This window comes from Hydractinia symbiolongicarpus, chromosome 6, assembly GCF_029227915.1.
Source record: "Hydractinia symbiolongicarpus strain clone_291-10 chromosome 6, HSymV2.1, whole genome shotgun sequence".
NCBI lineage: Eukaryota > Metazoa > Cnidaria > Hydrozoa > Anthoathecata > Hydractiniidae > Hydractinia > Hydractinia symbiolongicarpus.
Window position 1 is genome coordinate 20,221,259 of NC_079880.1, and position 16,498 is coordinate 20,237,756.

Genomic DNA, 16,498 nt, shown 5'->3' on the forward strand with positions numbered 1-16,498 from the left:
GTGGGTTATCCGTATGTGAGCTTGATCTATCGTACACAAAGTTTCGAGAAGAAGTTAGTAGTAAAGAAACTTTTGATAAAAGAAAACTGGAGGAAACATGTAACAAGAAAGTATATTCTCGAAGAGATACTATTTTTTGATTTATTAAAAATTTTTTATTTGCCCTTGAAAAATGCTCTGGTGTCACGAATGGCACAAAATTCATTTTGTTTAAATGATTTGATATAACCAAAAATTTTAAGAGGTGTTATCGCTGTTCATAATGACTAAATACTATATACTCAAGGCATGTTTTTAAAGATTTAAAACAAGGTAAGATACTTTAAAGAAATAACATGACAACAGGATCTCTTGTACTCCTACGATTTTTACCGCGAGCTTTTAATTTTTGTTTTTGAATTTTTTTGCGTCCTTATTTTGTTCGGTTCCAGACCATCGCGTTGCGTAAAAATTTTACACAATTTTTAGAGGCGAAAAAGAGGCAAGTTTCAAAGAAAAAATTAAATGGTTAAAAAGGACCTACAAACGTTTTTCCAAATAGCCTGGTCAGAAGGTGTACGAGGTATCGTATTCATAATAGCGCAGTGGAATTTTAAGGCAATTTAATGAAATAGAACCCCCGCTATTTCATTGGGTTCACGTCAACATCGCAAAAGGCTATTGCTGCTCTGGTACCCCAAACAGACACAGGAAACCCGCGTCAAAACGTCAGTTGAAGCTACAACTAAATGTGTGAACGCCAGGTTGAGCGCTTAAGTGCAGATGTGTCAAACACCCTGGTATAGCTTTAAAATTCACTGAAGCAAACGGCTAAATGCGTTGATTGGTTGGAAGTGCGGGTATACTATGCCGCACAATCAGGTGGAACGCTTCAATACAGGTATATATGCATATTCAGTGAAGTGCACATAGCGCTAAAACGTTTCGCGTGTAATATGTTTTTCAAAAAACAACTTTCTCGCAAAATTTGGCAAAATTAAAAGCCATATTATAGCAAACACAGTCAGTTTGTTATTTTGCGGATTAAATTCGGATAAAAAATAAAAGCGCTTAGCACAGGTAAACCATACCAGTGCGCCCTTTAGATGTAATACCCCTTTCACGAAAATCTTTAACACAAAGTCGACTCAAATAACAACATAGGAACAACCTGCCATTATTACCCCGTTCAGCCTAATCAATCACTTACCATTTTTATTTTTAGGAATACGTTTTTCTATAATTTGCAAATTTCAATGTCAGTTTAAATAAAAACACAGACGGTTGTCTTATTAAATTAATAAACTTTTGACTTTCGCCACCACAGTTTATATTACAGTAAAAGGCGTAGCTACCTAGCTAGCACTTAGCACAAGAAAGACTATTGGAAAATTTTGTTGGAGCCAACTGCATTTGGCTACTTTCACTTTTAAGCCAGAGGTAGATAACAGCTACAACTCAAAGTTCCAGTTAAGTAGAAATCAGTTTGGTGAAAAAAAACACAATAATACATTATATTCGCTGTGATAAGAGGAACTTATATTAAATTAAATGAAAACCTTGCAAAAAATGGTTTATTTAAGATTTATATATGGTTAAAAAACATGACAATATAGTTATCTATAGATTTAAAAACATGGCAAATGGTGTAGGTAGGCAAGCAAGCAAAAAAAATAATAAAATATGCAAACAAATAAAAAAAAATCCTAATCCGAATTCTTAAGCTAGTTTTAGGAAAAATGTAATCTTCTTAAAAAAGAAGTCTTCTCAGAAGTTTCAAAAAGAAGCGATGCCGCTGTTTCGTTATTCTAGCCAAGTTTCATGTCGTTGTTTGTCGGTTGCTATTTCGTCGGTACTTAGCATGACGCACTTTTCGCCGACAAACAGACAGAATACGGTTATATATAGAGAAAAGATGTAATACATTTCAATATTCACAATACATTTTAAATCTTTTAATAAGTTAGTTAAGTTAAGGAAAGAGTAGAAATACCTTTAATTCTCTCAGCGTGGACCACTAGCTATAAGGCTGTGAATAAAAATATTCCTATGTTGAGCACAGCAAGGAGAAAATAATATTCGGCTTAAAGATCAGTATTCAAAGGCCAACAAAAACTTACTTGTTGAGTGTTCATAATATTATATTCGAGAAGATAAATAATTGCATGTATATTCGAAGCGAAATAAAAAATTCGAATTAACCTGTAGTCTCTGAAAATGCGCTAGTGATGAAACGCTAAATTAGCAGAATTTTTTATTTTACTTTTCTACACTTACTTCTTTATAAGCCCGTCATCCAATTAAATAACTAAATGGTAATATATACTGAATGACTTATAATTTGTCTATTGTGTTAGTTTTTACTTTTTCTGATTACGTGTGAAATTGTCGTATATAATCGCAAATAAATGTGACATTATAATTTGGTAAAAGAAAACTATAGCCACTGTAGGTGTCTAACTTCAGGTTTGTTTTCATTCGAAAGCATGTTCCACTGTAGAGCTTACGATTTTTTTACGTTAGTACGTCCGTTTTTTTGAGAAAATCTTAAATTTATTAGCGCAAATCTCTCAGCAAAATATAATGTGAAAGACCTTCACTATTTTTTTAAAAATAAGTTTTATTTATAATTAGCTTTGTCACTCCATACTTGTTAAATTTACGCGCAATACTAGGCATGTGCCTCTTTTTTTTAATTAAAATTTTGTGTATCAACATAATAATAACAACAACAAGAGAAAAAAGGATCCGTTTAAATCTGTTTGTATTTTTGCGAAAAAAGTAGCAAGCAAAGAGAGCGAAGCGATGTTGCGGAGCCTGTTCCCTACGCAAAGTGTACCAAAAAATTGAAAAATTCCCACACCACCGATGCATCTTAATTATTTCTGACGTCAAATCTTTGGTAACCTCAGGCAAAGAGGCCTTGAATACAAGACGGTGACTAATGTGTATTATAATTTGCTTTATTTTACAGACTTAACATTCAATATGGTGTTGATATATACTGTAGATGTTAATACAAGTTTATTTTTGTATTTAAAAAACAGTGTGTAATAATTTAATTTGCTTTTATAACTTTTCTTATTAAGAAAGCAAAGATATCTATATAATAATACGCTAAGTGTGTCCGTCTGTCTGTGACAGGCAAAGTTTATTCGTCATTTTCCTTTGATGTTGCCGAAAAAAATCTTTGATGTTGCCGAAAAAAAAATATGTCTTCTTTGTCGTGAAAAGCCGCGAGTTTTGTGTGGTTTGTTAAATGAAGTTCTAGCACAAAGTAACGGAAATTGTGTTTGCAAAAAAGATGGCTGTCCTTTTTAAGCATTTGTCTTCTCTTGCCTTTAAAATAAATCTTTACAAAAGCATTTAAAAAGGGGCATGGTATATAAATGAAGTATAGAAAGGTTTCTGTAAGGTTTGTTTATGTTTTTTAAAGTTTTGATGATATTATTGATGCGAGACATGTTTGTTAGCTAGCATCAACCACACCAACAACAACTAGCTAGGTAGCTAGGAATTTATAAATATGTAGCCATGTTCTTTATACCTAGCCAAGTCTCCAGTTTATATTTAAGTGACCAGCTATTAGCTGCTGTAGCTACCTTATGTTAGCTTCAGTTTTATGTTGCTTTTTACATGTAAGCTAATCTTAGTGGTCTTTTCACAATTTGTGTATGCAAATAATGTATTTTTCACATTTTGTGTAACTAAACTTATATACATCGGTTACATGCAATATGACGAAACGATTTTTATTTAACATGTAGTAATTCTGGTACCTTAAGTGTAGTGATTTTTGTTGATCTAGATGTTCTGACTAAAATGTTTTTGTTTATGGCATTTTGTCTCAATTAAGAAAAGTTTCAACTTTTTTGAGGGAGTACAACACCGAAAAAACTTGTGTTTTTTTTAGATTTTGTATAAATTCTTACCGGGCAGGACTCTGTACAACATACCGAAATGACTGATCCCTCTCTATTTATAAATTTGATGCGTTCCAAATCACAGTTTTTTGAAATTTTGGGTAATATTTAATGAGTACAAGATAATAATAATAATAATAATAATAATAATAAATATTTAAAGTGGCTAGCCCAGAAAATCACAAAAACCTATAGTTAGTGGATTGTTTCCACTGGGGGCCACTAGAACAAAAAAGAAACAAAAAATGATAAACCTTAGACTGCCTCAGCTCAATCAAACATAGTAACATTTATAATCTGTGAAAATTGAAAAGAAAAAGAATAAAAAACAAAAATTAAAAAATTAAAAAGTGATCTCCATTAGAATTTGCCAAATACATTAGAGATGGAAGTCTTAAACGAAAGCAGCTCTAAATGGGAAGGCTTTTTTGCCAAATTCCGTGTTGACCAAGGGAAGTGTGAACCTGTTTTTTGAAGCTCCTCTTGTTTGATGATTATGACAGTTTTTTGTCAAAAGGAATTTTGAGCGCATGTAATCAGGAGCAATGTGATTCATGGCTTTGAAAACTAATATGGCATCGTTTTTGATGAGTAAATTATTCATTGAATATTCCCTCTCTTTCCCAAAAAAGGTACGGACACATTTTAATCGTTTTTCTAGTTTTCCCAATCTACCTTGGGTGGCACAAGCCCATGCCGAGGAGCAGTAGTTGAAATATGGCATGACAAGTGCATTAATTAAAAGGTTTTTTGTGTGAGGTGTTAAACAGGATGCAATGGTTCTAATTTTAGAATATTTAATTAGTATTTTTCTATTTATGTCATTAATGTGCTTTTCCCATTGCATTTTTTGATCAAATGTTACCCCAAGATATTTAACTTTTTCGCTCCTCTTCAAATGAATACCCATATAGTTGATAGTTTTGTTCTCAACTTTTTTTAACTGGCTGTGGTTGCCGAAAAAGATTGTTTCAGTTTTGTCCGTATTAATAGTCATTTTGTTATTATTCAGCCAGAGGTCGACTTGCGAAAGTTCTAACTCGACCTGGGAGACAAGGGTATCCAAGTTTTTATGAGACGAAATAATTATTGTATCATCCGCATATAGATGGTGGTAGTTTGAATTGATGACAGATTTTAAGTCATCAATATACAAAAGAAAGAGCAGGGGCCCCAACACAGATCCCTGCGGCACCCCAAAAGCGTCTTCATGAAGCAGATCTGATCCTGTGTCGTTTACAAGAGTCAGCTGCATTCGGTCCGTTAAGTAGGACTCGAACCAGTCAAAGGCAGCATCTCTGATGCCAAAACACCATAGTTTTTTTAACAAAATTTTATGATCAACAGTGTCAAAAGCTTTTTTAAGGTCAATGAGCACAGCACAAACAAAGTTATGTTGGTCGAGCTCAGTAAGAATAAAATCAGAGACATCGACTACTGCAGTTTCTGTGGAAAAGAGTTTTCGAAATCCGGACTGTCTGTCATTCAGGAAGTTGTGCTCAGAAATAAAATGAGACATTTGCTCATGCACTAACTTTTCAAAAAAATTTTTTTCATAGGAATTGGCAAAATGGAGATAGGCCGATAATTAGTAGGATCTGTTTTATTGCCACTTTTAAAAATAGGCGAGACCCTTTTAGTCTTCCAACATTTAGGTACATAACCAGTAAATAAAGATTTGTTGAAAAGACTTGATAAATAAATACTTAAAACTGACGAACCTGCTTTTAGCAGTCGTGAACCAATTCCGTCCAAGCCTGTAGCTTTATTAAGTTTTAGTGATCTAATTATTTTTTCGACACTTTTGGTCTCAATACGAGCCCACCGAAAATCGTGTCCGCTAACAGGTGGATTAACATTAGTAGTGTCAGAAGAAAATTTAGAGGCTAGTTTGGCACCAACACTGACAAAAAATAAATTGAATGTGTTGGAAATTTCTTTTGGGTGAGAAGTTTCTGTACCATCGTTTTGGACTACTCGTTTTATCGAGGTAGTATTGCCTGACTTATCAGGAACCAGTTTTTTTAGGGTTTTCCAAAGTTGTTTTGGCCGTTTTTGAAAGTCCTGCAAAACGTCATTATAGTACTCGTTTTTGAGTCGATTTTTGAGACCTATTACGTGGTTCCTTTTTTGTTTGAAAGCTTCCCAGTCTATGATGGATTTTGTTTTTGATGCTTTCCGTTTCAAGAAGTCTCTTTCTTTGATGGCTATTATTAATTCATCAGTGACCCATGCCTCAACACGGCCAGAAAATCTATGTGTTTTGAAAGGGGCATGTTTGTCAGCCACTGTTTTAACATTTTTATTCAGTTTCTCACATGCTTTATCAAGGTCATCATAATTATTAAAATATGACCAGTCTAAATTCCTGAGGTCCTTCAGAAAAGCCTCTTCACTGAAGTTCTTGTAGCTACGAACCTTGCATGTTTTAGGTTCAAATTTTGGCCTTTTGAATTTTCTGATCACATAAACTAAATTGTGATCACTGATGCCTAAATCCATGACACCAGTTTTAGAAATACAAGAACTGTTAGAAAGTATCAAGTCTATAAGAGTGCTACTATTTTCAGTAACACGAGTTGGCTCCGTAATATGTTGTTTTAGGAAAAGAGTGGAGCATAATTCCTTTATTTTGGAGGAAAGAGCATATTTTGAAAGCATGTTACAGTTAAAATCTCCCAAGATAAAAACTTCTTTTTCTTTTGGGAGCTTGTTAAAACACTGTTTAAAATGAGTACACAGATTTTCGGTACTCTGCAAATCACTACCTCCAGGTGGCCTGTAAACCCCACACACGTAAATAGGTTTAGTTTTTTTCAGGCACACTTTCACCCATAGTGATTCAACATTTTCGAAGTAAAGGTGTTTCAAAAGGTGGCTATCCAAGTTTTCATTAACAAAAATCAGAACACCCCCACCTCGTCTATTCCGATCATTCCTATAACAAACATAGCCATCAATTTTAACGTCATTGTAAGTGATGGTGTCATCAATTTTGGTTTCACAGATGGAGAATACATCAAGTTTTGTTTGATGTAGCAGAAGTTTAACATCTAGTTTGGATGGCAGACCATTAATGTTGAGATGGGCCATTTTTAAGCCCTTCCCATTTCTGATTGCCTCAAAATCAAAGTTTTCATCAATAGTAATATTGATGTTGTCCGGAATTTCGTCACCAAATGACTCCTCATTAGCAAAGGGCAAATTACGAGAAAGACAGGGACTGCAAACGAAAAACAGTTTATCTTCAGGAGTCTTCATAAATTGTTGATATTTTTTATCAGAAATACGCTCACATTTTTTATGAGCCCATAATCCACACTTGTCACAAGAAAGTGCTTTGTGTGTTTTTGCCACAGGTTTTAAGCATGAAGAACAGGGATACTTAACAGGACCTGGGTTGAGGCAGATGTCCCCTGACAAGAGGATTAAAAAATAGAAATACTTGTGCCTGCTTGGCTTAAGTTTTGATAAAGCCATTAATTTTAATTGGAGAGTGAGCTGGCTTTCAGAAACTCCATTGCAGGCATCAAGTGAAGAGATAGAAAAGAAACTCCTATCTAGTCGACTCATTTCGTTGTTGTTGGGTGAGCTACTTTTGAACGAAGGTTTTGTATTGCTCAAAAATACAACGAACACAAAAATCAGTTTTAGCGTAAATGTGGGGTTTCCTACCTGAGTAAAGTTATTTTTAAGTCGTAGAGAGATCATTCTACGGTTATGTGCTCTTCCAAAACTATGTTTGAAGGATCTGAGGCAAGCCCATTTCCTTACGATGTTACACAGAAGGAGCAGCAGGAACCCACAACACAGCAAAGCTACCATATTAGATGATAGATGAATAAAAAACTGACTGGGATAAAAACAATTTATTAACAAAAACAATAATTTAAAAAACTTACAAAACAACAAATTAAAGAAATGAAAAGATATAAATGAAGTAAAGAAGGCAGTACAGTATATAATAAATCAAAAAGGACTTAGCTGTCAAAGCAGGAGCTCTTCAAGCTTTAGTCTTCTTTTTTCTTTCTTCGACTTAGCGCGCCAAGACCGGAGCGTTTTAGATACGTCCGACCTCAACGAGAGCTAAGCACGATACTGCAATATATAATATGCAATATATAAGATATTGCAAATACTGATTTTTGTTGAATCAGAAGTATTTCCTACAACCATTCTTTTTTTACACTTTTGTGGAGAAAAAGTGTATGCAATGTCATCAAAATAACTGATTTTGTTGCAAACTGTTTTTCTTTTTCACATTTTGGATTTAAATATTGTTATAAAGGGCATATATCAATAGACATATATATACCAAAATAATTAAATTCTGCAAACTTTGATTTTGTCGTTCACCTCTCATCTTTTATATTTTGATTAAACTTTTGAGTAAAACCATAGGAATTATTTAGAATTTGTATTTTGTGTGGCAAATTTAGTGCAAAAATTTAACTGTTGTGAGGGAGGACCATATGCAATTATATATACTAAAAATAATAATTTGATATTCTACAAGTTGTGTTTTTGTATGCACTTAAATGACTGCTTTTTCTGAGTTGAATTTGATGGGTTTCATATCAATTCTGTGGAAGATTTTATGGCTGAAGACAATATAGAACATGCCAATTAAATTGATTTTTTGTTCATATTTTGATTTGCTCCTCATAAACCTTTGTGTTCTACATTTATTGTAAAGTTTTGTGAGGAAGGACCATATATATATACAATGTTTTCAAAATAATGATTTTTGTTGATTTGAAATTTACTCCTTGCTCATTGCTTTTTCGACATTTCAGGTTAAAATGTTTGGTAAAGTCAGTACGGATCATTAGACAAAAAATTGTTTTGTTAACCGGTTAATTTTTACATTTTGTGCATATTTTTGCGGGAGAGGATGGTATGCAACCGAATAACTGATTTTTCAAAGTTTAACTTTTTGTTTTTAGGTGTTTTGTGTTTGTTTAAGTTTGGCTTTTTGATATTGTTCAGGTTGTATTGTTGTATAAGCATTTAGGGAAAAGACAATGTTTAAAATGTGTAAAGAACTTATTTCATAGATCTGTGCTTACTGTTGCAAGCCTTTCTTTTCGACACTTCAGATTAAAATATTGAAGGTTTTCAACATAATCACATAATAAGATGTAAACATATTTGAGATCTGTGTTATTTCTGACATTATTATTATTGTTGTCGTAACTGTCTGGGTTGTGACTGTCAATGTTGTAACTTTCTACTAACTAGATTTTACACCTTGCATGCCATTGTTTTTCATATTTTGTCTGAAGTTTTGCTGGGAGGATTTCATGCAATTTGACATTTGATATTTTGTGTTAGATTTTAAGAACTTTTTTGTTAAATTATGACTTATATACTTTCTTTTTATGCATTTTCAGATTATTTTTTTTAGTAAAAGGCATATTCAATATGCTGAAATATTTACTGATGTCATCAAAATTCAAATGACAGAACTTTTCAATTGTTTTTCTGCCTAAGTGGATTTTTCCACGGGCCTAATCGACTAGTTTTTATATATTTTGTATGAGGTCTAGTTATTTGTGATTGCTGACAAATTTTGTTTTTTTTTATAAAAAGACAAATAAGTTTTAAGGACGAACGCAATAGGGTTGTTTTATGACTTAGGAAAGGAAGAACGATGGTGTGTTGTACGTTTGTGCTTTCTTTTCTGTTTTCTGCATGGCTAGCAGCGAAAAGTTTTAATGGTGGATACTGGCTTGTACCCCAGACTGTGGTGACGTAGCTAGCTAGCTAAAGTTCAAAAACTTATTCCACACAAGGTGCACTACCCAAAAGAGTAACCCAAATATCATTTAAACTTTGTGGCTAGCTAGGAAGAGTAATTTTTAAAAAGTTACTTTTAGGTAGCTATCTAACTATCAAGATAACTGGTCAAATTGGCTATGTCAAGGTTTTAAGAGCAGGCTAGGTAGCAAGCATTGTTTTGTCTGGCAACAAATGACAACTTTTGTCACGCTTCCAGGAGTTTATCCGCAAAAGGTCAACCCTCCCTTTTTCTTTGCCACAAATTTAAAAAACGGTTTTCATTCTTTCGAACAACACTCAGCAATTGTGAATGCCAAGTCAAGGTTAGATTTAATTCGAACTTACAAAAGTTTTTATCTTCATTAATTTATTTGATCTTTGTGTATAGAAGTGTGTGATTGTACAATAAAATATAAATTGCCAACCTAAAACCATGAAGCGGGCAAATAGCGTTTCATTTTGTTGCTGACATAAGAGAGACTGGGGTTTGTGCAAACTTAAAAAACTCAATATACTAATACATAAATGTATATGTTTTTCTTCATTGATTAATTTGTCAAATATAATAGAAAACATTCTCTTTAGAAATACGAAAACACCTTTGCGAAAAAAGTCTAATGCGTGACAAAAGTTATTTCCTATCGACCCATGTATAATGTACAAGGTGTCTTACATTTTAAAGGACGAAGGTTTTCACAGGTTTTTCACAGAAAATTTACAAAAGTTTATTCCTGCAAAGAGTAAGGTCGACCGTAAACCGTAATAGTTTTTTTTTAAAATGTGCCAATTTAAATATTTTGTTGTTATAGGACAATGTAGAAGAAATTAGAAGAACTATGTATATAAAGTTTGCGTGACCGCAAATGTTTTTTCCTGCAAAGAATTTAATTTTGTAAAATCGCCAAAAATGTTTTGCAAAATACAAAAGGAGGTGTACCTCCTAGTAACGAACTTAAAAAAATTAAAACTTTTAAAATTTAAAAAAAAATTCTACCCTTTTGAGAAATGCCATACTCCCGCAAAGTATAAAAAAAATGAATTATTTTTTTTTTATTACAAGCCGCAATAAAAGTTAGAAAAAGTCACGAAATTTTAGTACTCAATTACGTGCAAAACAAAAGTCAGGCCTAGTCAAAGAAGCTGCAAACACTACGTGCCCATTCCTCTTCGGTGCTAATATGGCTAAAGAAGGGATAGCTACACTGGTATCAGAATATGTTTAGTCAAGATGAAGACTTTCTAATAAAACGAGTGAAACATGTGAAACTTATATTTAATTATCTTTTTACTTCATTATCAGTAACAAGATTTGAATTTTGTTTCCATTTTTGTGCAGCTGAATAGCTTAATAAAAGGTTCTAAAAACCGTTTTTTAAGAATTTAAGAAAATAAGAATTTTAAGAATTCGTTTTGTCTGCTCTGTACAAAAGATAAAAATTTCAAATTAAAACTCACCCTCTAGAGAATTATAGATTACCTTTCTTATAAAAACAGAAACTTTGATTCGAATTCTTTTCGGATGTTTTATTGTTTCTAATACAGTGCTCTGACGTCAGCAGTATTCGTTAACCAAACCTGATTTTAGTTTTTTTTGGCAAAGTTTTTATGACTTGATTTTTAATTTTTCTTAGACGAGAAAACTGTGATTGCAAGTTTAGTAGTTTCCAAACCTTCATCAATCATAGATTTCTTGTCTCCTGGATAGGCATTTTTACTTTTTATAGGAAATTATACTGTCACAAGTGCATGCAAAGAAAATTTGTGACTTTCGCCTCTGCTGACGAGGACTCCGCTTATGCGAAATCAAAATTAAGGGGTATATCAGTTTGTTTCAATTGGGCGAGGGCTTAGTCTTATCCTACCGAAATGCCTAAAAGTACAAAATTAATACTAACAATCCATTTTTAACTTCTGCTATGTTAACAAAAAACTTTATGAAAATAACGATTTTTTTTTTAATTTTGATGATTTTTCAATTAAGGGTGAATTTAAAACTACGTGAATGATCCCCTTTTGGTGAACAAAATTGAAACGCGGGAAATGATCATGCGCGAATTACTGATCAGTAAACCGAAAAATAGCAAAAATTGATCAAAGATCCTATAAAAAAGTTTTAAACATATTGTTTCTTGTTTAGTAGTTGTGTTGAAAACAGTTTCAAAACCACTATTTTTTTTTCATAGCTACTACATCTTTTAACTTATTCGTAATTACATGGAACAAATTGCTACTTACTACTTTTAATCTTTGATTCGTAGCTAGTTTACATCTGAGAAATTCCTCTCGTCCTACGGAGCAGGGTTTATCTTTTATGAACGACTTTCGAGTATTTACACAGGATGTAGCCACATCAGCTTTGGAAACACTGTTATCTATATGGGTCCCTTTTTCTAAATAATACATCAGGTACATATCGACAAAGCCTTCCCAATTTCTCTCACATGGTATGGGCTTGCCGTAGCTGTAGCAAAGGCGCTTGCTAAACATAACCGTGCTGTGGACCGAACCACAGATCTTGTGATTACGAAACGAACTTCATAAACCCTAGGCCACGCACTTATCAACAATAAATCATAAATTAAACTTTTCGCTATATAATTACCACCAATGTTTTAGCTACAATGCATAATACCTTACCTATTGCGTGCAATAGATATTTTTGCTAACTTTATGAAATAATTTAGCGAATAACTTATTCTCTAACAGAGCTAGAATGTTTTCTTAAATGTGTTTTGTGCCCACGTATTTTTGTTAACATCTGCCATCTTTGTTAATTTTTTTTTATATTTTCACGGCCTATCAAAGTGAACGACTCGATACAAAATAAGAAAAGGGTCAATTGAAAAAAAACTGATTGATTCTTTAGTGATGGAGCGTTCGCTTCTAGTATGAAAGGTTTTTGGTTCAAACCACGTTCAAACTTGTGAATCTATTCTTTCTGATTTGGTTTTAGCACGAAACTAGAATTTATATTTTTAGGTGGCCGTGTAATTAAGCAATTGCTGTGCTGGCACGGCTTTCGTAGCTCAAATGGGAGCTTTCAGTGCACTAGGACCCTCTTTCACCCTCGTTGATAATAGTAGCAGTAGGAACTGAAGAGGCTGTCCTGGCTGAATAACTTTATTAATAACAATAAAGAATCAATTTCGAATTTTTATTTGGGAATACAACAAATTTAGCAAAAACCATCAGAAGAAAACAAATATTCAATGATGCAAATCCCAATGAGCGTCCATATTTTCGAACGTTTTTTTACCTTTTACCTAGGTCATCTGCTCACATTTCACTACATTTGAATAGCTTTTTTTATCCTTTTCTGACGTTGTGATAAACTTGCAAGCAAACAAGAAATAGGCTGTATTTAATTTTTCAATTAATTACGAAGAATGTCTTCGCATGTTCTTTCTTTAAAACAAAATAAAATGAAAACAAAACAAAACAAAACAAAAACAAAATAAGGAAAAATAATAATTTCATTCCGAACTAATTAAACTTTTATAATAAAGAATAGTCTACGTATAAATCGTTCACATATTTGCGAATTGGAGCATATATTATTTTAATCTGCCCAGAGGCAAATCAAACTTTTATTTCAACACTACAAAAACTTCTGTTAAACATTTGAACGAAGCTATGAAGATCGTATTACGTTTGATTACACTGCTATGCTGGATTTTCGAAAATACCGAGGCCATGATGAAGATTGAAAGAAAAGGAGATATAAACTTTGTCCTTTACTTACCATTGTGCCTTAAAGATGGATTAACAATGAATGCAGCATTTTTAATTGAAGCTATGGAGTTTGAACTTTTCAACAACAGCATACACGCAAAAACCCAACTTACCAGGGAGCAAGCCAACATCACACTGGGGTATGTAATATATGATACCTGCAATGCTGAGAATAAAATAGCTGAACATATCATTGAAAGACTGCTAAGTAACAACGTAGCATCGCACTTAAAAACTTGCAACTGCAGTGACGAGATAAACGACGGGATGGTGATGGTAATGACTACGATGGATGAGGAACAAACAGCCTTGGTGGCTAACGTTTTTCTTGGATATGAAAATCACAAATTGATTACTTTATCAGATAACAGTCCACAACTGGAACCTATTCTATATCCCAACTATTTTCGTATGCAAGAGGACGAAGTAAAAGCGTTTGTAGTGTACAGAACTCTCATTGAGTTTTACAATTGGAAGAATATTGGATTGGTGTACTCAACAGGTACATACGGTAAAGTCGGATATAACACAGCTATTAACATCTTTGCATATGCTACGTTTTGTGTCTCATTTACAGGACAGTTTCAGAGGGATGGAAATAGAAACATTGATATGATAAAAAGGTTGAAAGAAAATAATTACTTAGATGCGGTTATATTGTGGCTCACAGCAGAGGAAAGCGATGACTTTTTTCGACTTGCAGGAAGATTAGTTATTCACAATCGCACGTGGATATGCAGTCCGTCGGTATCGAATCTTGATCTTGCATTTTTCAGTGCCTATGACCCCTTTGTTGTTCAGGGAACTATTTATTTGAAAAACCAAAGAGAAGTTTATGATGAAAGTTTTCAGAATTTCTTTTGGAACTTAACAGTGAAAGATATTAACGAAAAATGGTGGACCAAAATCACAAATCTTTTCTTTTATGGTAACATATCTCGCAATATTCAAGTTTTGAAAGAAAATATTTCCCCATGGACTTACCTGACAGCCCAGAAACTTCTTCCTCCTCTTAGGGCTACAAAATATGCTATAGATTCAGCTATAACTGAAAACGGAAACAGAAGTAAACAATACTTAACCTCGGAAGTAAACACGTGGGTGAAAACATTTCTCGTTACGTTATCTTTCTTTTTGGGAGATCAAAGTATAAGTCTCCTACAAATTGACCCATTCTCAAAAGCGGTCAATTTAACTTCTATAGCAACTGTTTCGATCATGCTGCAGCTTGGGTTTATCGACGTAGAAGGAAATGGAACTTGGAGTGGATACAAAACCACCGTACCTGCATCCAAATGTGACGATGTTTGCAAACCAGGTTTTTATCCCGCGTATATTAACCAAAAATGCTGTTGGCTATGTTTCAAGTGCAAAAAGGGATTCTTCAAGGCAATGTTTGGGAACAAAATGTGTGAAAAATGTCCCGTTAATAAAGAAGCAAGTCATGACCGAACCTCGTGCATCTCTTACACAAAGTTATACGTTCTTCACAACACGGTACATGCTTATGTCATGTATTGCTTTGTTTTTGCTGCATTTTTTCCAAGTCTATTTGTTTTGATATACTTTATTAAAGAAAAAGATACGCCCGTTGTTCGAGCATCAAATCTTACCTTATCCATTTGTCAACTAACATCTCATCTATTATTATCTGTTGTTTCCCTATTCCTAATTGGAAAGGTAGGCAATTTCAGCTGTATTGCAACTCTGGCTTTGCATGGGTTTCTGTTATGTATAATTCTATCCATAACCTTCACAAAAACAATAATATTAGTGGATATTTTTCACAGAAAAGTAGTTTTCCATCATTCCGCCATGACAATGGCTTTGCATTACATTTGTATTTTTATAATATTGATCATTTATTGTTTTCTGGTAACCGTTATTATCATCCTATCACCGAATGGACTTCAAAGCGTGCGACAAAAAGAACAACTACAGATAGAATTAAGTTGCGGCAATAATATGTTGTTGATCACTCAATTGGTTTATATTGTTCTGTTAAATATACTCTGTATGATTCAGGCATTTAAAGCCAGAACGCTACCATCTTATTTTAACGAAGCAAAATATATATTATACAGCACTTTTGGTAACGCTGTCATTTTTACCATGACAACTCTCCTTTACGGAAGTATACCAGACATAGCAACAAAAACTGTTCTGTTTCATGCGGCCATATTTTCATTCAACATCTGTACTTTAACTCTAACATTTGGTCCAAAATTATTCATCATTATTTGCAGACCAAGAGAAAATAGTGTACGCGTGTTTCAAAAGGAATTATATAATCATATGAAAGAAAGAGTGGATATGAAAGTTTTCTCAAGAAAGACAATGGAGTGAAAAAGATGCACAAAAATTGAGTTGAACTAATGATTCTAAATATTTTTGTCATCGTTTACACCCACACACAGACTGACGCACGCACATAAGCACGCACGCACATAAGCACGCACGCAAATATCGCATCAGACATTTGTTTCAGGGAAGCAATGCATTTAAAATTTTTGGTGTAATTTTTAAATAAATTGTGTAAAAGTTAAATATATTAACATTTGTCAGGATGACAGGCATGCTATGGTTTCACCCTAAATATACTTGGCTTTTTGAGGCCTAATAATATTGAGAATTCTGCATATTTCGTATTAGTAATTGCCTAAAATTTTTAAAACACAATTTAGGAAAATTTAGGAAATAGGTTAATCACATGTCAAAACTTTTTTGATTACATTCTCTTGATCCAATAAATTCATGTAATTTTTAAACATGATACTAACATAAGATAATATTTTATATCAATTACTAATTATAGAAATGTCAATTATCTTCCAGTAATAGCCGATATCTAGGAGGTATGAGACCTAAAAAAATGGCAGGCAAATAGCAACAAAGATTTATTTAAAAAACTACGGTTTGTAACTTGTGATTGATCTACGAAATTCTTTTTGTTTTATTCTGTATGGCGTTGACTAATGTAAACTTATGCAAGTATTAAATTTCATACGAGCGCAAAGTCAGAGGACGGTTACAGGTATCGATATAAATTAATTCTTGCATAAATTTTCATGTGGCCTAAAAAT

The 16,498-nt window shown here is 33.2% G+C and overlaps 1 protein-coding gene across 1 annotated transcript; it reads left to right on the forward strand.

Annotated features, from left to right (window-relative positions):
* The first annotated feature begins 12,886 nt into the window (after positions 1-12,886).
* On the forward strand, positions 12,887-16,123 carry LOC130647899 (extracellular calcium-sensing receptor-like). The gene has a single exon (XM_057453900.1). The coding sequence runs from the start codon at positions 13,317-13,319 to the stop codon at positions 15,759-15,761; it is 2,445 nt and encodes an 814-aa protein (XP_057309883.1). The 5' UTR covers positions 12,887-13,316; the 3' UTR covers positions 15,762-16,123.
* The last annotated feature ends 375 nt before the right edge of the window (positions 16,124-16,498 follow it).